This window comes from Bos indicus x Bos taurus, chromosome 5 (assembly GCF_003369695.1).
Source record: "Bos indicus x Bos taurus breed Angus x Brahman F1 hybrid chromosome 5, Bos_hybrid_MaternalHap_v2.0, whole genome shotgun sequence".
Taxonomy (NCBI): Eukaryota; Metazoa; Chordata; class Mammalia; order Artiodactyla; family Bovidae; genus Bos; species Bos indicus x Bos taurus.
In genome coordinates, this window is record NC_040080.1 from 63001016 (window position 1) to 63028898 (window position 27883).

General features: G+C 48.8%; 1 protein-coding gene across 5 annotated transcripts; it reads left to right on the top strand.

Annotated features, from left to right (window-relative positions):
* The first annotated feature begins 100 nt into the window (after positions 1–100).
* IKZF4 (IKAROS family zinc finger 4) lies at positions 101–25004 on the top strand. Of its 5 annotated transcripts, none has more exons than XM_027542184.1 (8): positions 101–339; positions 8585–8639; positions 14854–14958; positions 15943–16203; positions 17175–17342; positions 19762–19911; positions 20362–20493; positions 21175–25004. In XM_027542184.1, the coding sequence occupies exons 2-8, from the start codon at positions 8600–8602 to the stop codon at positions 21933–21935; spliced, it is 1617 nt and encodes a 538-aa protein (XP_027397985.1). In that variant the 5' UTR covers positions 101–339; positions 8585–8599; the 3' UTR covers positions 21936–25004. The 5 variants fall into 5 exon arrangements, with proteins under 5 accessions (XP_027397985.1, XP_027397986.1, XP_027397984.1 ...); XM_027542185.1 differs by having other exon boundaries at positions 8588–8639; XM_027542183.1 differs by lacking the exons at positions 101–339; positions 8585–8639 and adding exons at positions 11437–11744; positions 13476–13569.
* Positions 25005–27883: the final 2879 nt, after the last annotated feature.

Consider the following 27883-nt stretch of genomic DNA (forward strand, 5'->3'; position numbering starts at 1 on the left):
TCCCCAGCTTGGAGGCGCTCGGTGTTCGGCCACACCGCCTGTCGCCTGGTAGTGGGACCGGAAGTTGTTCAGGGGAGGGGGACAGTCGTACTGGGGGGGTTTATGGGGGGGGGCCTGTCCCTCCTCAGGTGAAGCCGCTGATGGAGATGGAGCCGCCGCCGCCGCTGAGCGCCCGGGTCCCGCCTCCGGCCCGGTTGTGGCCAGCTCAGTGACCCCACTCCCCCCGCACTGGGCCGTCCGGGCCAGAGTGGGGGACCCCCGCTGCCCCGCCTCCCTCTCTCCCAATTCCGTCCCCTCTCCCTCACCCCCCCATCCTGCGCGCGCGCGGAGCTGCCTCAGGTGAGTGAGGGGCGGGGTTTGGGCGAAGCGCGAGAGGCGGGGCCTCGGCCGCCGGGGGCGGGGCCTGAGGGGCCTGGGCGTGAAGGGAGGGGGACACGTGGGCGGGGGCCTGGTGGGGAGAGGGTCGCTGGGTGGGCTGAGGCCTAAGGGAGGAAGCTGGCGGTGGGGGGTAGGGGTTGGCGCGAGGCCATAAGATTGACAGGGATGTAGCAGGGACCTAGGCGTCCTAAAAAGGCGGGAGATGGGTCAAAACAGAGAACCGAGGACAGGCAAGACCTGGCGTGCGCGACGCTCCTTCGTTGGGTGAGGCTGGGGTAGAATAGGATAGGGTGGAGAAAGGTTTAGACTGGGTACTTTGGCAAAGAAGCAAGAGGCTGCGGGTGGCTAGGGGGAGATGTCGGTCAAGAAGGTTAGCGAGAAAGACATAGGCCTAAATGGGAAGGCAATGAGCAGAGTGGGAGAAACAAGTGGTAGAGAAGAAACTTAGGGTGGAGCAAAAAGTGCTGTGTGCGGCACTATGCAGGGTGAGAAGTCCGGGGAACCTGAGAAGCAAGGCTGGGAAGGAAGAGATTCATTGCATAGGAGCCTTAAGAAAGAAATGTAACAGGCAGAAGTCTTGGGGCAGACAACCAGAGAGAAAAACAGACCTGGGAAGCAAGTCTAAACTAAAACAGCCTTCCTTGTACCTCCTCACACAGCCCCATCCCAGTTATTTTCTTACCCCAGTTTGCTAGAGTTGTAGAATCTCATTGTTTGATTTCTGTGTTTTAAAAAAAAAAAACAAACTATGAGTGATCCTGTCTAGTGACAATGTTTAGTGGGAACATGGGACTTTAGATAGGAGATATTTAGAAAATATGGTACCCCCCAAGGTCATGAATTTACTGACTCTGCTTCCAGGAAGATTTGATATATCACCAACCACAGTGTGTCAACACTGAACAACTTCTTTCACCTCAGTCCCTTCTCTTATAAAGCAAAATTGTCTACTGTCGTGACTTAAACACCTCCATTTATTTACATATTTGAGAGCTCCAGCTATGCCCCAGTCTCCCCAGTATGAGCCCTCAAAGCATCAGTGGTGAGCTTGGTATGATTGTGACTTATAGGTCAACTCTAGGCCTTCCAATATTATGACCAAACAGAAGTCTTTTGAGGCCTGGCTACTTCCCCTTACTGCTACTTGTTCACCTTGCCTGTGTGAAGGTACATGTTCATATCCTTGGGGGAAAAAAAAAAGTGAAAATCCCTCAGTTTTGTCTGACTCTTTGCTACCCCATGGATTGTAGCGTGCCAGATTCTTCTATCCATGGGATTTTCCAGGCAGTAATACTGCAGTGGGTTGCCATTTCCTTCTCCAAAACTGTCTACTGTTGTGACTTAAACACCCCCACTTACATGTTTGAGAGCTCCAGCTTACCCTAGTCTCTCCAGTCTGAGCCCTCAGAGCATCAGTGGTGAGCCTGGTGTGGTTGTGACTTGCTCACAGATCAACTCTAGGCCTTCCAATATCATGACCAAACAGAAGACTATTGAGGCCTGACTGTTTCCCCTTACTGCTACTTTTCCTTGGGAGGAAAAAAAAAAAAAAAAATGTCGCTCAGTCTTGTCTAGCTCTGTGGCTACATGGACTGTAGCTTGCCAGGTTCCTCTTCCCATGGAATTCTCCAGGCAAAAATACTGGAGTGTGTAGCCATTCCCTTCTCCAGGGGATCTTCCTGACCCAGGGATTGTACATGGGTCTCCTGCATTGCAGGCAGATTCTTTACTATCTGAGCCACTTTAGGAAGAATTAACAACAGGTGTCTGACTACCTAGAATATTTCCACTTAAGATAACTCAAATTCTGAGGACAAGACCAGATAAAAGGCCAAATTAGACACTCTGGGTGTGGCATCTTATTTGGTAGGGTATGTGAAATGTCCAGCCAGGAATTCCTCATCTCCTCATGGGTCTGCCAGTAGGTCAGTGAATCTTTCTTTGGGGTATGCGGTATGCGGTATTCGGCCTTCCCCACTTACAGCCTAATTCAGAGAATCCAGACAGCTCCCTGGATCACAAGAACCGTCAAACTAGTGGCTCCTGAGATAAAGTCTTTATAAAAGAAAATAGCCTTACCATTGGGAATCAGAAGAGGTCTCAGTGGACCTTCTGGGGTGGGCCCCAGGATGGTGGGAGATGCCCTCAATTTGGCAGCTTCAGAATTATATCTTGTTCTACTCAACAGATGTTGACTTCTCAAGCACAAAACATAATGACTTTGCTGCCCACTGAGTGGATATATGTGTAAGAGATTCACTTTGCTGTACACTCGAAACTAACACAACATTGTAAATCAACTAAACCTCCATAAAAATTAAAATCATCATCATCATCATCACTGGGGAGGGACCTCCCTGGTGGTCCAGTGGCTATGGCTCAACGCTCCCAAGGGGGCCTGGGTTTGACCCCTGGTCAGAGAACTATATTCCACATGCTGCAAGGAAGATCAAAGATCCCACATACCACAACTAAGACCTGGTGCAGCCAAATAAATAAATATTTTAAAAATAATAATGATCCCTGGGCTTCACTTCAGATCCTAAGTGAGACCAAAGGAAAAAAATTCCCCTTCTCCCTACTGCAACCAAAAGGATGACATGGAGACTTAGCCCTCTCTCCACTTCCACCTGCATTTTTCAGCAACATCCTTGTCACTACCTTTCTACCCATGAAGCCACATGGAGTGTGTTTTAAATTCCAATTTTGGAGTATCACTGGGTCAAACAGGATTCTTTGGAGGATTTGAAGAGCTTTCATTACTTGTGATGTCCACCTTATTTCAGGCTTTCAGAGCCAGTACATAGAGAAAACTTGACTTTCTGATATTTTTGTCACCAATAGTTAGAGCTGTGGGTATGTTTTTGTGGAGATGGGGATGGTAGCTGAAGCCTGACCTTGGAAGTCAGACCTTGGACTGGTCTCAGTTGCTGCTTGTCAGGAAGTGTGGTGGGAAATCTTCTGTCTAGAAGGGAATACCTGTTCCTGCCCATTCCTGTTCAAATGCAACATTATGTTGATGAGAGAAAGCCAGGGCCTTGGAGGGCTCTGTTTAGGGTGCCAGGTGCATTTGAAAGAACAAGGAAGAAAATCTTTGTCTCAGGTTACAATGACCAACCTTTCCTCCCTCCTCACAGAGATACTTCCTTTTAAATTGGGAAGCTGGCTGTTTCTAGGTACTTTGTATTCAGCTCACTGAACTGAATTTACAGTACATATATGCCTACCTCCATCACTGAATGATGTCTGTGTTGCTGTAAAGTCAGTTTCCTTTTGAGATCTTTGAACTAAGCCTATCTTGTGTTGCTAATTTCTCTCACATTATACCTCCTCCCCCTCTGGTGTGTCTCCAATCTGCACTGCCTAATTTGACCCAGTTCCTCTAAGGAGAGGCCTGGCAGGCCAGGGAGCCGGGAATGGGAAGGTGGAGACGGATATGCTGCCTGGAGATTTGAGCAAACAGTGAAGTACATCTCTTGATGTGCTCCTGGCTCTCAGAATACCAGAATCAGGAGCAGCAGAATCTCAGTTCCATCCCACTCCCAGGGCTCCCAACTTGGCATTTAGACCAGTTGGAGGCAGCTAAAGACTGATTTTGCCCAAGATGTGTCATAGAGCACCTGTTGAGAACAATTAAGAAGCAGAAGAGCTCAGTTTACTTCTAGGAATCAAGTTCAACTCAGAAAACAACTCCTTCAGACCCTTCTGGAAATTGTTTTAAGACCATTTGGACAGGTGTCCAAAAATGAGATGCACTTCCTGAGCCAGTACTAACTGAAATTCTATGCTTCAACTGCTCTGCCCACCTAGTGCCTTTCTAGCTCCGGGTTCATACAAACACACAATCCCATTAGGATGTTTCTCCCGGTAGAGCCTGTTGAACTGGCTTTTTCTTTTAAGTAACAGACCCCACTCCCATGGGGATCACAGCAAAGGAAAAGATGTAAGAACCAGGGAAATTGATACTAGAACCAGGGAAAAGCAAGAAAATCCAAAGGCATTGAGTACCCTGGCTTAAGAAAGGAAGTAAGACGGTTTAATGGAAAGAGCACACCTCAGAGAGACAGGAAACGGGGGTTCCTTTCGTTGTTCCAGCTTCACTGTGAGCCCTAAGACAAGTCACTTATCTGCTCTGAGCCTCAGTTTCTCCAAGCAGAAAATGGAGAAAAACATGCTCACTCTTGCTTCTCCTGCATTGGGGGGTGTGAGTGTGTGTGTGTGAGTGTGTGTGTGTGAGTGTGTGTGTGTGAGTGTGTGTGTGTGTGTGTGTGTGTGTGTGTGTGAGGGAAATAACCTGTGGCATCTTGAGTTTTACAAAATCCCAAAGGGCAATTATATAGCTAATGATTCGGAAATGAAAGGGATCCCATGAGTATGGGAAGGCCCTCCCTCATATTTGCATCTCTAACTACCGAAGTTCTAGGCTAATTCCAGAGAGTTCACTAGCCACTGTGGACTTGGGCTCTTCTCATCATTGCCCCTAAGAGACCCTTCAAGGAACCACTTATTATTGGCATGGTCTAGCAGTCTGGTCCTAAAGCTCAGTCCATACCAGGGAGGATGTCAAGAAAAAAGGAGCTGGAAATAAACCTAGAGAAATTTTTTTTTCCACATCCAGGCTTCCTAGGTGAGACTAGAAATCTCTCTAATGAAATCTAGGGAGAACTGCTTTGTGAAGTGAAGCAAAGCCCCATGTCTCAGGCTTTCTCGTGAGACTTTTTAGAGCATGATATCTCTCAGCACTAGACAAGAACGATAAGGGGTGTGGTGGTGGTGAAACAGAATAATAGATGCTTTCCTGATATGTGCCCTCCAGAACCCCCCACCCTCACCTCAGTCAATATAGTAGTACACTCAAACCAAACTTTCACCCATTTGCTTCAGTGAGATCCTTCAAAGAGACCCAAGAATCCTGATAGCAGCTCAGGCTGTTCTGTTGCCCCACTCTGTTGTTGTTCAGTCACTAAGTTGTGTTCAACTCTTTGCAACCCCATGGACTGTAGCACGCCCTCTGTCTTCCACTATCTCCCAGAGTTTGTTCAATTCATGTCCATTGAGTCAGTGATGGTATCTAACTGTCTCATCCTCTGATGCCCCCTTCTCCTTTTGCCCTCAGTCTTTCCCAGCATCAGGGTCTTTTCCAGTGAGTTGGCTCTTTGCACCAGGTGGCCAAAGTATTAGAGCTTCAGCATCAGTCCTCTCAATGAATATTCAGGGTTGATTTCCTTTAGGATTGACTGGTTTGATCTCTTTGCAGTCCAGGGAACTCTTTAAGAGTCTTCTCTAGCACCACAATACAAAAGCATCAACTCTTTGGTGCTCGGCCTTCTTTATGGTTCAAGTCTCAAATCCATATGTGACTACTGGAAAAAATAATAACTTTGACTATATAGACCTTTGTCAGCAAAGTGATGTCTCTGCTTTTTAATACCCTGTCTAGGTTGGTCATAGCTTTCCTTCCAAGGAGCAAGTGTCTTTTAATATAATGGCTGCAATCACCGTCCACAGTGATTTTAGAGCCCAAGAAAATAAAATCTGTCACTGTTTCCACTTTTTCCCCTTCTATTTGCCCTGAAGTCTGGGATCAAATGCCATGATCTTAGTTTTGTGAATGTTGAGTTTTTAAGCCAGTTTTTTCACTCTCCTCTTTCACTCCCATCAAGAGGCTCTTTAGTTCCTCTTTACTTTGTGCTGTTAGAGTGATATATTTGCATATCTGATATCCAGATATGATATTTCTCCCAGCAATCTTGATTCCAGCTTCTGAGTCATCCAGCCTGGCATTTCGCATGATGTACTCTGCATAGAAGTTAAATAAACAGGGTGACAATATATAGCCTTGACGTACTCCTTTCCCAATTTTGAACCAGCCAGTTGTTCCATGTAATGTTCTAACTTTTGCTCCTTGACTCACTTTCAGGTTTCTCAGGAGACAGTAAGGTGGTCTGGTACTCCTGTCTCTTTAAGAATTTTCCATGGTTTGCTGTGATCCACACAGTCAAAGGCTTTAGGGTAGTCAATGAAGCAGAAGTAGATGTTTTTCTGGAATTCCCTTGCTTTCTCCATGATCCAACAAATGTTGGCAATTTGATCTCTGATTCCTCTGCCTTTTCTAAACCCAGGTTGTTCACTTGCATGTTCTTGGTTCATGTACTGCTGAAGCCTAGCTTGAAGGATTTTGAGCATAACCTTGCTAGCATGTGAAATGAGCGCAATCATATGGTAGTTTGAACATTCTTTGTCATTGTCCTTCTTTGGAATTAGAATGAAAACTGACCTTTTGCAGTCCTGAGTGCAGCACTTTGACAGCATCAGCTTGAGGATTTTAAATAGCTCAGCTGGAATGCTGTCACCTCCACTAGCGCTTTGTTTGTAGTAATGCTTTCTAAGGCCCACTTGACTTCATACTCCAGGATGTTTGACTTTAGGTGAGTTACCACACCATCGTGGTTATCCAGGTCATTAAGACCTTTTTTGTATAGTTTTGTGTATTTTTGCCACCTCTTCTTAATCTCTTCTGCTTCTGTTAGGTCCTTCCTGTTTCTGTCCTTTATCGTGCCTGTCTTTGCATGAAATGTTCCCTTGATATCTCCAATTTTCTTGGAAAGATCTCTAGTTTTTCCCATTCTATTGTTTTCCTCTATTTCTTTGCATTGTTCATTTAGGAAGGCCTTCTTACTTCTCCTTGCCCCACTCTAGCTCCCCAAAATCTGCCCCTGGGGTATTTATTTTTCATTAGATGACTGGTGGAAGCAATTTTAGATGTATGTAGTGGAGAAGGCAATGGCACCCCATTCCAGTACTCTTGCCTGGAAAATCCCATGGACAGAGGAGCCTGGTTGCCTGCAGTCCCTGGGGTTGCTACGAGTCAGACATGACTGAGCGACTTCACTTTCACTTTTCACTTTCATGCAATGGAGAAGGAAATGGCAACCCACTCCAGTGTTCTTGCCTGGAGAATCCCAGGGATGGTGGAGCCTGGTGGGTGCCATTTATGGGGTCACACAGAGTTGGACACGACTGAAGTGCTGCAGTAGCAGCAGCAGCAGTAAAAGTCACTCAGTCGTGTCCAACTCTTTGTGACCCCATAAACTGTATGGTCCATGGAATTCTCAAGGCCAGAATACTGGAGTGGGTAGCCTTTCTTTTCTCCAGGGGATCTTCCCAACCCAGGGATCAAACCCAGGTCTCCCGCATTGCAGGCAAATTCTTTACCAGCTGAGCCACCAGGGAAGCCCTATTCAGTCAATGCTACTACTATATTTGCTTATTTAATAAACTTTAAGTTCCATTCTTCTAGACTGTTGCTAGTATTCTCAAAGACTTTTCTCAAAATTTTGCATTTTTGGTTTTCACTTTTTGGAAAATGTAAGGATGAATTCCACTGCTCTGAACATCTACTATTGTTCTAGATAGGAGATGGATGTATGTAAATTTCTACCAAATAGGGATTTTTTTTTTCTCCTCCCACAGGCTCCTAAGAAGATAATTCATTGCAACAAATTATCACTTTTAATTGTCCTCACTTCTGGATTGTTTAATACTCTACTGCCAATTACTGTTTGCCTTCCCTCAAATAGACTAATCTGCATTTTAAATTCAGGTCCCCCCTCAACTCCCCTTTAAAAAAAATAAAGGTAGCAAAGTAATTGACAAAAAGTAAGAAGAAACCACTTAAGGATTTAATGTCCCCTTTCTGAACCTGAGATGGGCCACTCTCCTCTATCTTCTACTTTCCCGTCCCCCTTCCTCCGCCCACCCAAACATGTTTCCCTTGAATGACTGGATCTAAACTTCTTAGATTACTACTCCCTTCTTAACAAAGTGTAGCGACTCTGTGGGGTTGTTTCTTTGCCTGATGAGCACTGAGCTGTAACGTGTCTCCCTTCCTACACCATCAGCTTCACTTACAGAGAGAGGGTCTACTCTCCAAACAACACAATCAGGGACCAGTTCGGAATGAGACAGCGTTTCCACCTGAGAGACTGGGGAAGCCTGCAGAAGTTGGGGGTTGGAGGAGACCCTGGGGTTTGGAAGTCAGGGTACATCGTCTTTGTCATCAGGACAAAGTCTGAGGTTTTGCTTTGTTAGAATAGGGTCAGAGCACACTTAAGTAGTCCTTTAGGGTTCTTGCTAACTCCAGGATGTTAGAAAAACTACTCCCTTTCCAGATCTGGCTTCTAATAGTAGCTGTTTTCTCTTCCAGCAGAGTCTCTCTAAGATGGACATAGAAGACTGCAATGGCCGCTCCTATATGTCTGGTATGTCCTCTTGTGCTTTCTGTTTGTCAGGGGCTGGGAGCGCGCTCTCCTGTGGAGCAGAGTGGAGAGCCTTCAGCTTAGCACGTGACCTCCCAGTGCATCGCAGTCTTGGAACTGTCACTTTTGGTAGTGCTAGATAGAGTGGTTTATTTTGTTAATTTTACTTTCCCTAAAAAGTGATTCTCTTCCCAGACTTCTGGGAGGATAGGAGCAGGGGAAGGAAATAAGAGGGGTACTGTGAGTGGAGACTACTAGAGAGAAGAGATTTGAAACAAAGTAGTGGAAGCAAGATCTGGTTCCTTCTCCTGTGCCGAGGTCACTAACCAAACATGACACCCAGGGTTTCAAACCTCAAAGGCCTGAAGGGGCCAGGTAGGATGTAACAGAGTGAACTGGGCTCAGATAATGAGCAGAAGAAAGTGATGGGGATGGTCATGGGCTGGAGAGTACATGTCCTTCCTCAAGGAGCAACAGCTCTGTAGGGTCCACCGGAATGTGTATCCAGTGTGGCCAAAGCTTCCAGTTTTTCAAAAGAAATCAGAAATCAGGATTTTATATGGAATGTCTCCCTTTAAAAATAATAATTTGTATTTTAAGAAATGTTCCATGGGGCAAGCCAAATTTGTCTATAGTCTGAATTCAGCCAGTGGGCCAAGAGCTTACACATTTGAAGTAGAGAGAGAGGGAGACCAATTCTCCCCCTATCTTTTCCATGATCATAAAGCTTTTTATACCTGCCAAATACTCTTATGAGGCAGAAGAGATCCCAGCTTGTAGTATGGATGGCTTTTAGGGATACTTTCATATCCCTAAAATGGATAAAAAGGGAGATTGCAAGATGGACCAGATACACATATGAGAGTTATTGGCAGCACCCACATAATGTCAAAGTAAGAAGTTGACTCTGACCCCTTTCTCACTTAAGGAGGGAAGGAGTTGGGATTGGTACAGGCATTGATACCTGCTACATGCTGGACAACACCTGTTCTCAGGACCCTGCCTTGGAGCTGAGGACACTCAGAGGAAAACTAGTCCCTCCCCTAAGGCAGGCAAGTGAGAAACTGGGAAGCTGGCTGAGGAAATACCCACGGAGCACTTTTCAGCCTATCCCTGGAGAACGTTGGATATTAGAAGAAAACTGAGTGTATTAGCATCACTGTGCTATGAAACCAAGCTTTCCCAGCTTTCAGCAAGTTGGCACTTCCTAGATGAGAAGAGTCCTCAGCAAAGGATTGTTTTTGAATGAAAGTGGAGGCCAGAAACCACTCACCTGTGTTTTGAGAATTCTAGATGTCAGCAGCTACCATAGAGAGGGACGGGGACTGGGGGAGGGGGGCCGGGAGTCAAGGAAGGGCTAACATGAGCTCTGAAAAGCAACCCCTGCAGGACCAGACATGGCTGAGACAGTCCATGTGAGGGTCTCCTGAGAGCTGCCTCCGCACCCCTGCCCTGCGCTGAGCCATCTCTCCTGGACTGATGGGGAAGCGGTGGGAGAGGTCGCAGTGTGCACCCCCTAAAGCGCGTGGCGGAGGGTCACCACCACTCTTCTGCCTCTATACCCGGGGACTTTCCCTTGCCTGGCCAACTGATGAAGGGGGAATCTCTCCTGTTCTCCAAAGAGGTTTTCGCCGCACAGAACCAATTACAGAAAGTCCACCTCTTCCTTCCTTATCTCTTTCTTTGGAAAGATCATTCCCTGGGGTTGGGGGAGGGCAGTGGGGTGGGGAGAGAGGGAAGAAAGGAGAGTCCATTTGTTTACCACACAGATGCTCTCCCCGCCCCCACTCCCTATCTTTCTAGGGAAACTGAGTTGCTCAAACCCAGCTCATGCAATTAATTGACTGAGCAGTGCTTGTTCGAAGTTTTCTGGTACTGTGAAATGTTTAAGGGAACCTTGGCAGAAAGGGGTCCAGAGGTAGGCAGCCCAAAGTTTTCCAGCCCCTCCCATCCCCTAATTCTTGGAATCAGAAAATCTAGTCTTCCAAAGTAGGTCAGCACGGCCGTGAGCAGCTCTTCTGGAAGGGAAGGGAGCCGAGGCCTTGTCTTGATGGAGGGCGGATTCATCCAGGGCTGTCGGGGGCTGGGGCCCCAGGGGCACAGGAGGGGATGGGAGGTGGGGAGACCAGACCAGCACTTTGCCTGGGATCCGAAAGGGCTCCAGGCCACAGTGCAACACTAGCCCCGAGATCAGACTGTGCAGGGCCCTCTGGCTGCTGGGAAGGGGGAGGCTGTCAGTCCCGCCCACCCCACCCCACCCCAATCTGGAGAGCAACCTCCCTCCTGGAGGAGGAAGAAAAGGAGGGAAGACAAGGGCCTGAGTTCGGTGGGGGAGGGGCTTTCTGCTGATCTGGAGCCTTGAAGCTGCCCCTTGTCCTGGGCCCCATGACCTCTGAGGCCTTGTCTTCCCCAGCTGGCAAAGGATTGGGCCTTCCCTGGGGCCCCCCTCTTTCTCCCCCTACCCCGCGGGCCCATCCATCTCCCTCTCTCTCTTGCACACACTCTTGTGTCTCTCAGGCATTTGTTGTGCAGTTCCTCTTTGTCTGCTGGGCACGAGGGCAGCAGCATCTGCCTCCCTCCCTGTGCACCCCCCACCCCAAGCCCTTCACCGTATTGAGAAAGGGATGCTGTAGCCTAGCGACCCCCCCACCAGAGGCACAGACACACTCTCCAGCCCCCTCCCCAGGCACATTCAAGCGTGTGCTGCTTGCGCTCTCTCCCTCTCTCTCTCTCCCCCCCACCTCTCGCACCCTCTCTCTCTCTCTCTCTCTCTCTCTCTCTCTCTCACACACTCACACACACACACACACACACTCATACACACACACACACTCATACACACACACACACACACACACACCCTGGGCTGAGTTCTTCTCGCTGGCTGCAGCCGTGGGCCTCTGCTCACCGAGCCGCTGCCGCTGCCTGCGAAATGACGGCGGTTCCCCTCACTTCCAGGAATCCACGCTTCCTGGAAGGTGAGTGGCTGGGCTCACCCCTGCCTGCCACCGAGACGCAGACATGCACACACCACCCGCACTCGCTCGCCGTTTCCAAGGCGGCGGCCGCGCTCGCACCCCAGGGTCTCAACGGCAAGGGAAGGATAATGTAAGTTCAGGCAGAAGGTGGCTAGTGGAGGGGGGCGGGGAGGGGGGGCTGCTGCTGGGGCTGGGGAGCCAATTCAGTAACAACTCCCCGAGCCTGAGGAGAGGGAGAGGACTGGGGGCTGTGTGTGGAGCGGGGGAGGGGGCGTTCCTCCTCACACTTGCGGAGGATGGGGAAGGGTGTTTGGTGTTGCTAAGCAAAGGCTGTGACTTGGTCAGTGCGAGCTTGTGGTGACATCTTGATTAGGCCTTGGGGACAGATGTAGAGCTGCCTGGGGTGAAATGCCGAGACAGGCTGGGGTGGGAATGGGTCATAAAAGAACCTAGGTAAAGAGGGGTGCCCCGGCAGCAGATGCCTCCACCTGGAACTGAGATGCGAGGGGCCTCAGCCTCCTCCCCACAATAGAGCTGGGGATGGGCATCTTTCTCTGCTCCTGTCCCCACTCTTCCCTGCCAGCGGGCTAGCATCCTGCCCCCTGGAGCCCATGGTCAAGAAGGCAAAGCAGTTAGGACGAGGTCCCTTCAGAAAAGCGTGGAGGCTCTGGGACCCCACAGCTGGCTCCTCCCTCTGTTTGGAGGAATGGAGGAAGGGCAGCAGGACCCGAGGGCTGGGCCCCCTCAACTGGGAAACACATCTAGCTGGTGGGACACTGCTCCAGTTCCTTTCTCTCCTTCCTGCTTTTCTGCCCTTTACCCACCTCCTGGTTCCTCTGATGTGAACCTCATGATTTGGCTTTGCCCTCCAGGGGGTTTGGATTCAGCCAACCTAGGATGACTTTGACCAAGAAAATTTCTCTGAGACCTAAGGGCAACCCTAATTCTCGGCTTTGGTAGTCTGGGATTTCTCGGGAGTCCCAGGCATTTGAAATTCCCTCACTGGGTTTTCTGGGGCCGAGAGAGGAACTGCTGAACTTCCTAAATCGGACTCTTGTTCTCTTCACCATCTGGCTAAAACTCAAAATCCCTGGAGCCCCCAAAGACTTTCTAACCCCTGAAATGGATTTATTTCAGGTATTAGTCCCATAAAAGCTGGCCTGAGCCTGTTTCGCCTCTTACGTGTATCCTAGGGAGGGCAATGGCATCAAAGAGCCTCTTGAACTACAGGTGTGACCCTGGAAGTACCTGCTCCTCCTGTACCCAGGCCTTAAGAGGGAGAGCTGAAGAGAACGTTTCCCCTTACTGTCCCTAAATATCCCTTTAGGGATGTTTTCCCCATATATCAAGCCCCAGGCCCCAAGAGGCAGCCTCAGCCCAGTAGGCTGGGACCAGCGATGGATTTCCAGCAACCTCACTCATCCTTTTAGGGTCAAGGACTTAGCACCAGGCCCTGGAGCCCTGTTCTTCCCCCATTACTAACATCCAGTGATTTAGGACAAGTCAGCCCTTTCAGCCCTTCCAACCTTAGCCAACCCTACTCAGTTAAAAGGACATATTTTAAAACTGGGTCTGAGTCTACAGGTCTCAACCCACAGCTCTGAGATGCTCACTTGGTGATATGTGTGTGGTATTGATAGGGGGCAACATTTTTTTTTTTTTTTTAGATAACCACGGCTCATCTAAAGAGCCGCAGCTGGGGAACCTCGGTTTCAAGCCGTAAGGCTTCTTCGATAGGTAGTGAATGAATGTCCTCAGGCTTTGATGGGCTAGAGTGGGGGAAATGGGACTTTTAGTAGAGGAGATGAATGGGAAATGGTCCCAAAGTCCTGAGTGGTTGTTTTCTTCCCACTGACCAAAGCTGGAGAGGGATCCCTCAGGAGGGTGTGTTCCGGATTTCTTGCCTCAGGCCCAAGACTCCAACCATTTTATAATGGAATCTTTATTTTGTGAAAGTAAGTATGTACATAGCTGGGAAATTGGGTAAAGTGCTAATAGGTGGACTTTAGGGATGAATTTTAGGGTTTCTCTCTCTTTCTCTCTCTCTCTGTGTCTTCCATATTTAGACCTGTGTGCACACATCTATGCATGTTCATGTTAGCAGATAATGTAGACGGCTAGCCCAGTGTTTATCCCCGTAGGTATGTTCTCTTTATGTCTATCTACCTATGTGATATGTGTCCGTGTCTGTGTTTATCTACGTGTGTTGTATTTCACATGTATATTTGTGCAGAAGATTGTGGGGAGGAGGGTTTTTTTTAAAGACATGATTCGTATATTCAGGTATGTTATCTGATTTTTAAAAACATACGTGACACTCATAGAAAGCATTTTTACAAAGCTATTTGTCAACAAGTTAAAATGCATATATATTGAGAATACACTGATTATTTCACTGTCAAGGGAATGTCAAATAGTAACTATGTGATTGGAATACTATCAGATGGAGGTTTTCTAGAATAGCTACATTTTTGCTGATTTTAGAGTGAGATGGACCCAGGTCTCCCCTTCTGAAACAGTGACTCCCAGTTAGCTCTACACAGGTGAGGGTTAAGGACACGGGTACTTACTATTTGTGATCAGATCCAGGTTCCACCGCTACCAGCTCTGTGACCTTGGACAAGTAACAGAGCTGTTTTTGTGCCTCAGTTTCCTCATCTGTAAAATTAAAGATCATACCAGCCCTTACTTCACAGGGTTGTTGTGAAGATTCAATGAGATAATTCTTTTAAAGTGCATAGAATGATGCCTAGCATGTAGTAAGCACTCAATTAATGTTAGCTGCTATCATTATGATTACTATTATTATCATTAGATTCAGGGACAATTCCAGCTGCCCTTCCTGCAGATCCCGAATCCAGTGTCGGGGGCTCCGGAGAGTAACAGTAGGGAAGAACGTCTGTCCTGAACTGCCTCCCTCGCAAGGCCCCCATTTTCCTCTCCACCCCGGCCCGCCTAGCCCCAGCCCTGCTTCCTGTGGACGTCAGGCAGTGATGCTCTTCCCCTCAGGCCTAGATGAAGGTAGGGTGGGCAAGGCGCAGCCACTGAGCTCGCGGAAGTCAGCACCGGGCACCCAGGCTGGCGAGGGCACCAGGTATGGTGCCCCACATACAATGCTGCCTCGTACGTGGCTACAAGATAAATGTTTGTGAAATGTAACTGAACTTTGAAGAGATCAGATGTAGACGGAAAATGGCTCAAGCTGCAGCTTCACCTTCCTTCTTGTTCTCTCCTCCAAGGTAGCGGGGACTCATCTCTGGAGAAGGAATTCCTCGGGGCCCCAGTGGGGCCCTCAGTGAGCACCCCCAACAGCCAGCACTCTTCTCCCAGCCGCTCCCTCAGTGGTAAGTGCAGCCTCCAGCCTCCCGGGCCCTGGGCACCCAGTGTGTGTCTGGCCCTCAGTTCACCTTCCATGGCAGCCATTTCCCGCTCACTGCCTCCCTCTGATTTCCGGCCCAGAGTACCTAACAGCACTAAGGAGCTCCGTGTCTAGGGTTTCCGTGACTTCTGAGAGGAGGGTGAACCTTCACTGCCTAGTGACTAGGGTGGAATTGAAAGAGGCACGGGTGGGATTAAGGTAAAGGCTCCAAAGAGAAACTCTGGAACTGAGCAGATGGAAGTGGTCATGAGCTGGAGTTAAATAGGAAATAGAGATGAGAAGGATCCCCTCCTCACCCCCGCCAGTCTCCTGCCAGACAGGGTCCCCATGACTGCCCCTCCTCGCTGGCCCTGGATCTGTGACATTCTCTAAATGGTTGGAATAGCCAGGAATGTAGGTCAGAGCCAGAGCCAAAGCTCTCTCCTCAATGGCTCCTCCCTCCTCCAGTCCCCTCCAGATTTTCACAGAGGGGAATAGAGGTGTCCGGTCCTATGGGGTGGGAGGATAACGTGAGCTATGTCTGTCTTCCAGTTTTGCTCTCTTTTCAGCCCGCCGTCTCCATCTTCCTAGGACCGTTTTCCCGCCACTGTTACTCCCTGGCTTCCTGCCTGGGGCCAAGCCAGACATCTTCCTTAATGACAAGAGAGTGGAGGAAAAGGCTCCGCTTAGTTTCCCCCTCTCCCCAGTAACTGAAGACATCCCATGTACCCCAACTTTTTTCCTCTGGAAACCTGTTTGCCTCCTGGGTGGGAGAGGAGGACAAAGGTTGTCTCAGGTCCCAGCAAGACCCCATAGCACCACCCAGGATACTTAGGAGATCAGCTTCTCTTAAAGCCTGAATGTCTCAGGGCTTGGAGACAGTCTTTGGGACTTAAGGAGGGCCACTTTGGCCCATGGGCAGGCTCCCTCCTTGGTCTGTCTCTATCCTAAACACGCTCCCACCCTCCAGCCAACTCCATCAAGGTGGAGATGTACAGTGATGAGGAGTCGAGCAGACTGCTGGGGCCGGATGAGCGTCTCCTGGAGAAGGATGACAGTGTGATCGTGGAAGACTCCTTGTCAGAGCCGCTGGGCTACTGTGATGGAAGCGGGCCGGAGCCTCACTCCCCGGGGGGCATCCGCCTGCCCAATGGCAAGCTCAAGTGTGACGTCTGCGGCATGGTCTGCATTGGACCCAATGTGCTCATGGTGCACAAGCGCAGCCACACGGGTGAGTACCACAGGCGCCCCAGGCCCAGGCCATGCGGGGTCGTCTGAGGAAGGGGAGGTCTCTCCCAGCACTGTTTCTAGCTGCTAAAAAAAGGTGGGGGATGAAATCTGGACTCCCATCAACACCTGTATTTCCTGGCACTTTCCTCAACTGTAGTTATAAAGGCAAGCTGGTGTTTGTCTCAGGAGGTGATGGAGGAGAAGACGTGTTGCCTCAAGAAGTGTCCTATAGGGGTCTTCCCTGGTGGTCTAGGGGTTAAGTCTCCAAACTTCCACTTCAGGGGGCATGGGTTCGATCCCTAATCAGGGAACTAGATCCCACATGCCACAACTCAGAGATGCCACAACTAAAGGTCCTACATGTTGTAACGAAGAGCAAAGATCCAAGGGCTGAAACTAAGACCGGGCACAGCCAAATAAATAAATTTTTTTTACAAAAAGAAGGATCCTATAGTCCAACAGGGTATTGTTTGGGCTCTTCTGTCTTATGGGGTTTTTTTTAACTATGCCAGTTGGCATGTGGGAACTTAGTGCCCCACCAGGGATCAAACCTGTGCCCCTTACCATGGAAGCGCTGAGTTAACCACCGGACCACCAGGGGAAGTCCCTGTCTGATGAGCTTTTAAATAAAGGAAAACAGAAGCCTCTTCACAGTTATCTTGGGCTCCAGGCTCCTGGGGCAGAGCAGGCCCTGTGGGGCTCAGTTCTTGCTAACAGTCTTAGGCCCAGCATTCCAGGCCCAGTACCCTTCGCCCTGCCACACACCTCTAGTCCACTTCTCAGGGTGAGACTGTACCCAAGGGGTCCTTTTCAAGCAGCATTTGTGTGTGTGTGTGTGGCACTGCCCTGCCTTGCAAATGTGTTCTGAGCACCTTCCTTCCCTGGGCTGGGTAGAGCAGAGGGTGAGGGACTAGGTTCAACCTTCATGGTTCCTTACCCTCGCTCATCTGTGATCTCTTCTTCCCCTCACAGGGGAAAGGCCCTTCCACTGCAACCAGTGCGGTGCCTCCTTCACCCAGAAGGGCAACCTGCTGCGTCACATCAAGCTGCACTCCGGGGAGAAGCCCTTCAAGTGCCCCTTCTGCAACTATGCCTGCCGCCGGCGCGACGCACTCACTGGCCACCTCCGCACACACTCGGGTAGGCCGCATGTCCGGAATACCCAATAAATAGAGCTCAGCCACTTCTGTAGTATTGGAGGGTTACAGTGTCTACCACTGAGGGCAGAAGAGCACTCCCAGAACAGAGCAGCAGGCCCCAGGGCATTTGGGGCTCTTTGATGGGATATTTTACATCTGCCATGCTCTGCGACATGGAGCAAGAAGAGCATGGGTGATATTCCTGGCTGTCAATAGTCACCCTCCCTAACTTGGCTTTTAACGTTCATGCTGATGCCAGAACCATCTGGGGCCTATCACCCTCCCTTCTGAGCACCAGGGACACCCCTCCTTCCACTCTGATGTGCTCCAGCCCCACACCTGTCACCATCTTCACCACCCCGCACAAACACCAGAGGTCTCTGGCAACCTCTGTCTGTCCTCCCCGAGACTTCCGGCTGGTTCCTGTAAATTTCCACAGGCCTCTAAAACTAGAAGAAAGGGAGCCTAGGAAAAGAGTGTCCCATTTCTGTTTCCCATCTCACGAGGTCGTCACCTTCCTAGAGGCAAGAGCAAATCCAGAGGGTGCCGGGAGGTCAGTGTTGGGAACACTGCCAGGGACCCGGACTAACCAGGTTTCCTAGCCCCAGCCAAGACAGGTTAAGTCAACATCTTTCTGGATCAGCTGGACAGGCAGCACTTTTGAAGCCTTTAAGTTTTAAGCTTTTGAATTGGACTTGGGAAAAGGCCAGGAGCTGAGCTGGCAGGAAGGAGGGAGCTCAAGATTGGGAAAAGGAAGGAAGAAGGGCAGAGGGGAAACGATTAGTAGGGTCTGTCCTTGGAAACTTTCCTTGTTTTTTCTCTTTTCTTAAACTCTCCTGGGCCAGGATTTAAAGGGCCAGAACAATCACCTCACCACCCTCTTGTTCCAGATTTCCCCAGCCACCTACCTCGTTCTAGCTTCTCTTACTTTGGAACTGAGACCTCTTTCTCTCTATGTATGTGGAGAACTAGGGAGAAAGATCATTATTGATTCAGGCATTATAATCTACAAATATTTTACATGTGTCTCCTCCCTCATGTAATTCTCATAACAATTCCAAGGTAGATGTTATTATCACAGAGCTTTCTATAGCCTCGCTGGAATCCAGTTAATGGCAGGTGTGAGCAGCAGGTGCGAGCAAGTCAGACTCCTTTTCTGAGGAAAAGGGTGGCTCCCCCTGCTGGTTTGGAACAAGGATGGCTTGGCCCCCTAGAATTCTTACCAACCACAGCGAAGCCAGCTGGGAGGACACTGGATGTTGTTGTGCAGGACATTTTAGGGACACAGGTGGACAGAGATACACTGTTGGGTCTCATCTCTGTGAGATGTTTTCTATCACAGCCCACACTATACGAAAGAAAAGGGAGTTCCCCTCCCAGATGTTAGACCGTCTCCCCAAGAGTCTTGGGTGGACGAGGACTGCAGCATTCATCTTATCCCCCAGCCGCTTGGGTTTACAAAGAAAGAGCAAAAAGGCAGTTGGTGACTTAGTCTAGGCCCAGGTTAGGTGTATGTGAGTAGGTGCAGGGGCCAGTAGTAATTACCAGCCTCCTGAAGATACCCTCTCCTGTCTCCCTGTTCAGTAGTGGCAACATACTTTCACAAATATCCTCTCTCAAGTTGTTTTCAAAGGAAGTGTTGATCTCAGTTTTCCCAACCTTTTTTTCATCACTGGAAACAAAATCTTTATAACCTCTTCTTTGTTTAAAAAAAAAACGAAGACCCCCAAAATTGGTGTTTTCTCCCTTTACTTTCCTCTGGTTATTTTATTTATTTTTCTCTTCTCAGAATTTCTGTATCAGTTATGGTTTTTCTGGGGCTCTCTTGGTATATCTCAGTGTAGCGAAAAAGAAAACTGAGCAGTTAAAACCAGGCTGGGGATGGAGGTAAAAATATAAGTAAAGGTCAGTGAACATGCCCCTCCCCACCCTGGCAGAGCTGAGGGCTCTCATTTCTGTCACCCCAGCCCACCAGTTTCCCCCAAACTGAAGCAGATAGTTCGTAAGCAAAAAAATCCCCTTGTCTGATAAACAGCCCTTACACCCGCCTGCCACATGGAAAGGTTAAACCACAGTCTGGGCCCCAGACTCTGAGATCCTGGGGTGGGGCCAGCCTGCCTGCCAGGGATGATCCCCTGCAAAGTCCCTGGGTCCTTCCTCCCTTTGAACAGCAACGTGGCCATCTTGAGGCCCACCAACAGTCCGAAGCCACGTGCCCTCTCTCCTCCCATCCCAGTGCATTGTCTCTCTTCTTCAAGGTTCAGCCATCTGGCCACTGAAGCTGGGGAAAGAAAGATGAGCCAGAGAACTCAACTGAGCCACGTCCCTTCCTCCTCACTCCCGTGCATACCTGCTCCTGGATGATTCTGCAGCACCAGCAGGCAGTGACTCTAATGCCCTCTCTTCCCTCTCCTCTGCAGTCTCCTCCCCCACGGTGGGCAAGCCCTACAAGTGCAACTACTGCGGCCGGAGCTACAAACAGCAGAGCACCCTGGAGGAGCACAAGGAGCGGTGCCATAACTACCTGCAGAGTCTCAGCACTGAAGCCCAAGCTCTGGCTGGCCAATCAGGTGAGGCCGCAGGCAGGACCATCAAGGAGTGCAGGACAGGGGCGACCCCAGCACCTACCCTCACAGAGGGATGGGATCTCTGAAACAGATATATGTGCCGAGCACCCGAGTTGGTGCAGAGCCCCATGGTGGGTGCTGCAGGGAGATCCAGAGGTAGGGAGGATTTCATCTATGTTGTCAGTCTAATGGGAGAGAGAGAGAGCACCCAGGAGGTATGCACTCAAGGGCCAGATGCATATAATTGTCCCCACATCGCCGGAAATGTGCTGTAGTGAGCTCTAGATGGGGTGTAGTAAGCAGAGTGCCATTTCCCAGGCATCCGATATTACCTTCCTCAGCTACCGACCTGCTGGTTTTCTCCAGGCAAAGGCAGCTGGGCCTCTGCTTCCCCTGCTCAGCTGCTCCTGCCTGTCGTGCCCTCCCCACCCCACTCCTGCTCCCTCCCACCAGGTGATGAGATACGGGACCTGGAGATGGTGCCAGACTCCATGCTGCACTCATCCTCTGAGAGGCCAACTTTCATTGATCGTTTGGCCAACAGCCTCACCAAACGCAAGCGTTCCACCCCCCAGAAGTTTGTAGGTAAGAGTCCAGTTGGAGAGGAGACATCAGCTGGAAGCCACCACTTGTCTAAATCTGAGCACTGGTGGCTATTAGACCAGCTGGATCTGGAGATTTGCTTGGGGTAGAAGAGAGCAGCCTGGTGGTCTCTTAGTGTTCAGAATGTATTGCCAGAATCGGGGGGGAGTGAAGAAGGAGAACATCCCTCACGAAGGGGAAGAGGGGTCAGAGTTGAGGGCTCTCAGGATGGTTGTAAGAGGAGAGGGTTGGGGGTCAGGCTTTTCCAGTTTTTGAAAATGGCAAGGACTTCTGTTTATGGGGGCTGGGAGAAGGGCCCTTTGAGTCAGAGAGAAAAGGTGTGTATGGGGGTCCTTGGCCATTAGCTCTCTTTATGGAGAGCAATGAAGGAAGGAAGTTTTCAAGACCAGTGGGTTGGGACCAAGTCCTTCTCTAAGATTATAGCCCAGGGTTGGGGAGCAGCCCCACAGAGGACCTGACCTTGTGGGAGGTAAATGAAGGGTGGTGAATAATGTTACACCCATCCCCAGGGAAAGGAGGGTGTAAAGGATTCTTTACAGGAATCCTTTGTAGGATTCTTTAGGATCCTTTTTAGGAATCTTTGTAGGATTCCTACAAAGAAGGAATCCTAGGGGAGCTTGGACTTACCCAGAGTCAGCCCTCCTGAGACCCTTCTCTCCGCAGGTGAGAAGCAGATGCGCTTCAGCCTCTCAGACCTCCCCTACGATGTGAACTCGGGCGGCTATGAGAAGGACGTGGAGCTGGTGGCACACCACGGCCTGGAGCCTGGCTTTGGAGGTTCTCTGGCCTTCGTGGGGGCCGAACATCTGCGTCCCCTCCGCCTCCCGCCCACCAATTGCATCTCAGAACTCACGCCCGTCATCAGCTCTGTCTACACTCAAATGCAGCCCCTCCCTGGCCGACTGGAGCTTCCGGGGTCCCGGGAAGCAGGTGAGGGGCCCGAGGATCTAGCTGATGGAGGTCCCCTCCTCTACCGGGCCCGAGGCCCCCTGACTGACCCTGGGGCCTCCCCCAGCAATGGCTGCCAGGACTCCACAGATACAGAGAGCAACCACGAAGATCGAGTTGGCGGGGTGGTGTCACTCCCTCAGGGCCCCCCACCCCAGCCTCCTCCCGCCGTTGTGGTGGGCCGGCCCAGTCCTGCCTACGCCAAAGAGGACCCCAAGCCACAGGAGGGGTTACTGCGGGGCACCCCAGGCCCCTCCAAGGAAGTGCTTCGGGTGGTGGGTGAAAGTGGTGAGCCGGTGAAGGCCTTCAAGTGCGAGCACTGCCGCATCCTCTTCCTGGACCACGTCATGTTCACTATCCACATGGGCTGCCACGGCTTCCGAGACCCTTTCGAGTGCAACATCTGTGGTTACCACAGCCAGGACCGGTACGAGTTCTCTTCCCACATTGTCCGGGGGGAGCACAAGGTGGGCTAGTGACCTCCTGCCCCACCGCAGTCCACCACTCCATTGCCCTGCCTGCAGGAGGCTAGCCCTGCCCCCACCATGTCCCTAGCAGTTGGGTTGTGTAGCCCCCACCACTGGCTACCTGACTTCACCCTTGACCCTGACCCGTCCTCACCCATGCCCCTCCTACCCCCTGACTGATCTAAGCGTTGTGATGAAACAGGTCTTTTGCTTATCTTTCTCCTTTTTCTCTTCTCCTTTCATCCCACCATACTCACTGAGTTATTTATTAATATAATTTGTTGAGTTTTCTTTTGCTTCTTTTTTTTTAACTTATATCGCTTATCACACCCCCACCTTCCTGCCCAGTCCCCTTCCACTGTAGGCCTAATTTTTCTCTTTGCGCTTTCTCCAACAGCCCCAGGAGTAGGAAGCTCCTCTTAGTGCTAAGAGGCCCTGGGCTTCCTGATTTAGGTCCTCATCTTTTGCTGTATCTGATTCTTCTGTTTTGATGCTGATCGCTCTCTCTATTCCTACCTTAGCTCTGTGGCATTACCTCTGCTCTCTGGGACCCTTCAACCTGGTACTCCATACCTCTTGTGCCCTCTCACCTTAGGCAGCTTGCACAACTCCTGATCAAATGAAGAAATCCCTCATTTGGAAGTAGGAGAGGCTGAAGAAATTCTCCCCAGGCACCCTGGGACTGAGGGTCCTCTTGACATCCCACTAGGAATTAGAGTTCCCCAAAGCCCACATTCGGGATCTGCCTCTCCAATGTGATCTCTCTCTCTTCTCTCCTCAAACAACGCCCAACACTGCTGTACTCTCTTCAAACTGCCCGTCTACTCAGTGGTGGTTTTTCTCTCCTTGGAATGCCCCGACTTTATATTCTCAGGGGCCAAGGCTAGGTCAGCAATCCTCTGTCTCTGACACATGTGGAGCCACAGGTGCCTAACTGGGAACCAGGGAAGGGAATGGGTCAAAATTCCTCTCTTTCTCTCCCACCTCTCAAACTTCCTCACTCTAGTGACCTACTTGGGCTCTCAGGGGCTCCTAGGTCCCTGTCCTATGAGAAACTGGTGGGTTGCTGCCTGATAACAAGGGGGTATCCTCAGCCCCCAAGTCATGCTGCCTTCTCCCCCCTAGCAGGATTCACCCTCTCATCCCCGGACTCCTGGGCCCTGTTCTTAGGATCAGTGGCAGGGAGAAAAGGATGTCTCTTTTCTCTCTCCTAACTCTCCGTATAACCAAAAATTATCCCCAGGATGAGCAAGGGCATAGGCCCCTCTCCCGATTCCACTCTTGTGCCAGCAAGAATGGGATGGACAAAACTGAGCTGGGAGAGTCATCCTTTACTACCCCCTCTACACTCAGCTCCCAGATGTAGGGCAGGAGGGGGCACTCTCCTGGCTGCTGCAGAGACTCCTGGCTATTTGGGTGACCTAGATAGTGAGACGGGGGCAGGAGGAGATAGCTCCACCGCCAAGTGGAGGTCTCTTTCGACAAGAGTTCCCTGCCCAAGGCCACAGCCATCCCATTCTCTGCTTCCTTGAGATTCAAACCAAAGCCTGTTTTTCTATATTTAAAGATTAAAAAGTAAAAACCAAACAGAACACCTCACAAGTTGTAACACTTGGTCCTTTCTTTCTCTCTCTCTCTCTCTCTCTCCCCCTCCCCTTTTCTATCCCCTTCCATTTTTCTTTCCACATGTCCTTTCCTTATTGGCTCTTTTGCCTCCTACTTTTCTCACTCCCTATCAGGGATAATTCAGGGGGATGGTAAAGGGTTGGCTAAGGAACAGACCCTGGGATTGGGGCTCTTAAGGGCTCTAAGAGAGTCTACCTTATCCTATTATGGGAAGGGAGACCCTAAAAACTTCTTTCTCCTCTTCTCCCCCACTATGTGGTCTCCCCAAGAGAACCAGATTGTCAGGGAGGGACACTGTGGGTTGATTGTTTCTCCTTGACAATGTAGCAATAAACAGATGCTGCCAAGGGCAGGGGATCAGGGAGCCACTTGGGAGGAGAGTGGTCTCTGGAGAAGGGGAGAGTCTTCTTGAGAGCACCCCCAGGGAACTGGCTCCTTGTTTCAGAATGGCAGCAGAGTTGAGATTCATATCTGGGGTTCCCCTCAACTCTCCTGGTTATCGAGCCCCTTCCTATTAGACCTGCCCTCACCACCTCTTCTGCGTCTGCTGTGTATTTGGTGACACCTCATAAGGACTAGTCCCTTCTGGGGTATCAGAGCCTTGGGGTGCCTCATCCCCTCCCTGTCAGTTTTGGCACCTGTAACCTCCTGGAACATGAAGGACTATGCTCTGAGGCCATACTCTGAGCCCATGAGAGCAGAGACTGGAAGGGCAAGACCAGGTGCTAAGGAGGGGAGAGAAGGGCACTCTGTCTCTCTCCAGACCATCACTGCACTTTAACCAGGGTCTTAGGTACAAAATCCTACTTTCCAGAGCCTTCCAGCTCTGGAACCTCAAACATCCTCATGCTCTCTCCTAGCTCCTTTTGCATAAAAAAAAAAAAGTAAGAAAAAACACACATTGAAACCCACATGGAGAAAAGAGGTGTTTTCCTTTTATATTGATATTTAAAATCAACACCACACAAAAAAATTTCTAAATAGACACTTTTCCAGACCTTTGTTTTTTCGTGTCAGTGTCCAAGCTGCGGATGCGATTTTGTAATACTTCTGGCAGCTTCTTTCCTTGTGTACATAATATATATATAATATATATTTTTAATCAGAAGTTATGAGAACAAAAGAAAAAATAAAACACAGAAGTAAGTGCAATACCACCTCTCTTCTCTCTCTCCCAGGGTTTCATTTGTAGCCTATGCTTGGTGTCTCCTTGGATCTTACCCCTTCACCTCCTCCTCTTCCTCTGAGGCCCCCTCCCTCCTTTTTTTTTTTTTTAAAGAGTTTTTCTCCTTTCTCAAGAGGAGTTAAACTAGCTTTTGAGACTTATTGCAAAGCATTTTGTATATGTAATATATTGTAAGTAAATATTTGTGTAACGGAGATATACTACTGTAAGTTTTGTACTGTACTGGCTGAAGGTCTGTTATAAATAAACATGAGTAATTTAACACCCCTGGTTGTTTTTGCAGACTTCCTTTGCCTTGCTTTTCTGCTGGGAGGGAGGGGGGCCTCCTTGTAGCGTATTATACCAACTACTAAATGTTTTGAGGCTCAGCTGGTAAAGAATCTGCCTGCAACGTGGGAGACCTGGGTTGGGAAGATCCCCTGGAGAAGGGAAAGGCTACATACTCCAGTATTCTGGCCTGGAAAATTCCATGGACTATATAATCCATGGGGTTGCAAAGAGTCGGACACAACTTAGCATTCACTTTCACTTTCGCACGTTTTTGAAGATGAACAAGTCTTAAGACTGAGAGGAAACCAAACAAGAATGCTCAAGATGTTACTACAGAACAGAAGAATTTTCAAACTAGAATGGGAAGTGGAGGAGATTTTCCCACCAGGAGTGCCTTCAGGATAGGAGAGAAAGCCCAACCTGCCCATGCATACAAAGCAGAGATTCATCAAACATTTGTTGAGTACCTACTACATGTAAGACATACTATACACCGAGGGAGATACAAGACACATAACATGAATAGTTATGTATGATGATGATATGATAGTAAGTCTACCAGTTCTTGAGCAATCCATAAATGCAAAGCACTGTGCCAAGTATTCATTTAACTTAGGGAAATGAATAGGTAGAGACAACCTATAAAATAATTCATTACTAGTGAAGAATTAAAAACCAAGAGAGAATAAATAACTTGTCTAAGACTTATCAATAAGTGACAGAACCCATATTTGAACCCAAGGACATGGAGTCTTATTCCAAAGTCTGTGTTTTTCCCTTAAACCCCAGAAATCCAGCCAGTAAAACTCAGGCTATGAAAATCCAAAGAAAAATCAACATAGGAACATTCAGTTCAGTTCAGTCACTCAGTTGTGTCCGACTTTCTGTGACCCCATGAATTGCAGCATGCCAGGCCTCCCTGTCCAACTCCCGGAGTTCACTCAGACTCACGTTCATCGAGTCAGTGATGCTATTCAGCCATCTCATCCTCTGTTGTCCCCTTCTCCTCCTGCCCCCAATCCCTCCCAGCATCAGAGTCTTTTCCAATGAGTCAACTCTTCGCATGAGGTGGCCAAAGTACTGGAGTTTCAGCTTTAGCATCATTACTTCCAAAGAACACCCAGGACTGATCTCCTTTAGAATGGACTGGTTGGATCTCCTTGCAGTCCAAGGGACTCTCAAGAGTCTTCTCCAATACCACAGTTCAAAAGCATCAATTCTTTGGCACTCAGCTTTCTTCACAGTCCAATTCTCACATCCATACATGACCATTGGAAAAACCATAGCCTTGACTAGACAGACCTTTGTTGGCAAAGTAATGTCTCTGCTTTTTAATATGCTATCTAGGTTGGTCATAACTTTCCTTCCAAGGAGTAAGCGTCTTTTAATTTCATGGCTGCAATCACCATCTGCAGTGATTTTGGAACCCAAAAAAATAAAGTCTGACACTGTTTCCACTGTTTCCCCATCTATTTCCCATGAAGTGATGGGACCAGATGCCATGATCTTAGCTTTCTGAATGTTGAGTTTTAAGCCAACTTTTTCACTTTCCTCTTTCACTTTCATCAAGAGGGTTTTTAGTTCCTCTTCACTTTCTGCCATAAGGGTGGTGTCATCTGCATATCTGAGGTTATTGATATTTCTTCTGGCAATCTTGATTCCAGCTTGTGCTTCCTCCAGCCCAGCGTTTCTCATGATGTACTCTGCATATAAGTTAACTAAGCAGGGTGACAATATACAGCCTTGACATACTCCTTTTCCTATTTGTTCTTAAATATTAACTATTTTCTGTCCCCATCACTGAAGTTTTTATCGGTCCTATCTACCTTATTACCATTCCATACAATATTGTCTGCTTTGTGTTTTCCATGAGACTATGTTGAAGTGAAAACTGGAGACACTTCCATCTAGAGTCTATCATTTCCTATATCCCATTGAAACTAGCAAATTGAAACTAGAAAAGACCACAAACATAATTGTTTTGAAGCCAAAACAAAAGTTAAGAAATAAATTTTAACTCCAATTACATGGGTTACAAATTAGCAGAAACCATAATGGGTTGTTAGATGGACAGTGAATCTGGTGTGTTTAGACTCCTGAATGACTCACAAATGAAGGGTCCGTCTCCATCTGTACTATCTTGGATCTGAATGCTGGGAGGTCACATTGATACCAAAGTTTCTTCAATTTTGGAGACAATTGTGTGGTTAGTTCTAGAAGGTCTTGTAGGTCTTCAAAGAACCATTCAACTTCAGCTTCTTCATTCAGCATTACTGGTGGATGCATAGAATTGGCTTACTGTAATATTGAATGGTTTGCCTTGGAAATGAACAGAGATAATTCTGTCATTTTTGAGATTGCATCCAAGTAAGGCATTTTGGACTCCTGTTGACTATGATGGCTACTCCATTTCTTCTAAGATATTCTTGTCCACAGTAGTAGATATAATGGTCGTCTGAGTTAAATTCACCCATTCCAGTCCATTTTAGTTCGCTGATTCCTAAAATGTCGATGTTCAATCTTGCCATCTCCTGTTTGACCACTTTCAATCTGCCTTGATTCATGGACCTAACATTCCAGGTTCCTATGCAATACTGCTCTTTATAGCATCGGACTTTACTTCCATCATCAGTCACATCCACAACTGGATGTTGTTTTTGCTTTGGCTCCATCTCTTCATTCTTTCTGGAGTTATTTCTCCACTGATCTCCAGTAGCATATTGGGCACTTACCAACCTAGGGAGTTCATCTTTCAGTGTCCTATCTTTTTGTCTTTTCATACTGTTCACGGGGTTCTCAAGGCAAGAATACTGAACTGGTTTGCCTTTCCCTTCTCCAGTGGACCACGTTTTATCAGACCTACAAGACCTTCTAG

What these genes read in the sequence shown, in the direction of transcription:
- IKZF4 (XM_027542182.1), top strand. Translation starts at nt 14,389, where the DNA reads ATGTTAGCTGCTATCATTATGATTACTATTATTATCATTAGATTCAGG. An exon ending in GCACAAGCGCAGCCACACGG is followed by an intron (nt 16,204 to 17,174) that starts GTGAGTACCACA and finishes TTCCCCTCACAG; the next exon opens with GGGAAAGGCCCTTCCACTGC. An exon ending in CACCCCCCAGAAGTTTGTAG is followed by an intron (nt 20,494 to 21,174) that starts GTAAGAGTCCAG and finishes TTCTCTCCGCAG; the next exon opens with GTGAGAAGCAGATGCGCTTC.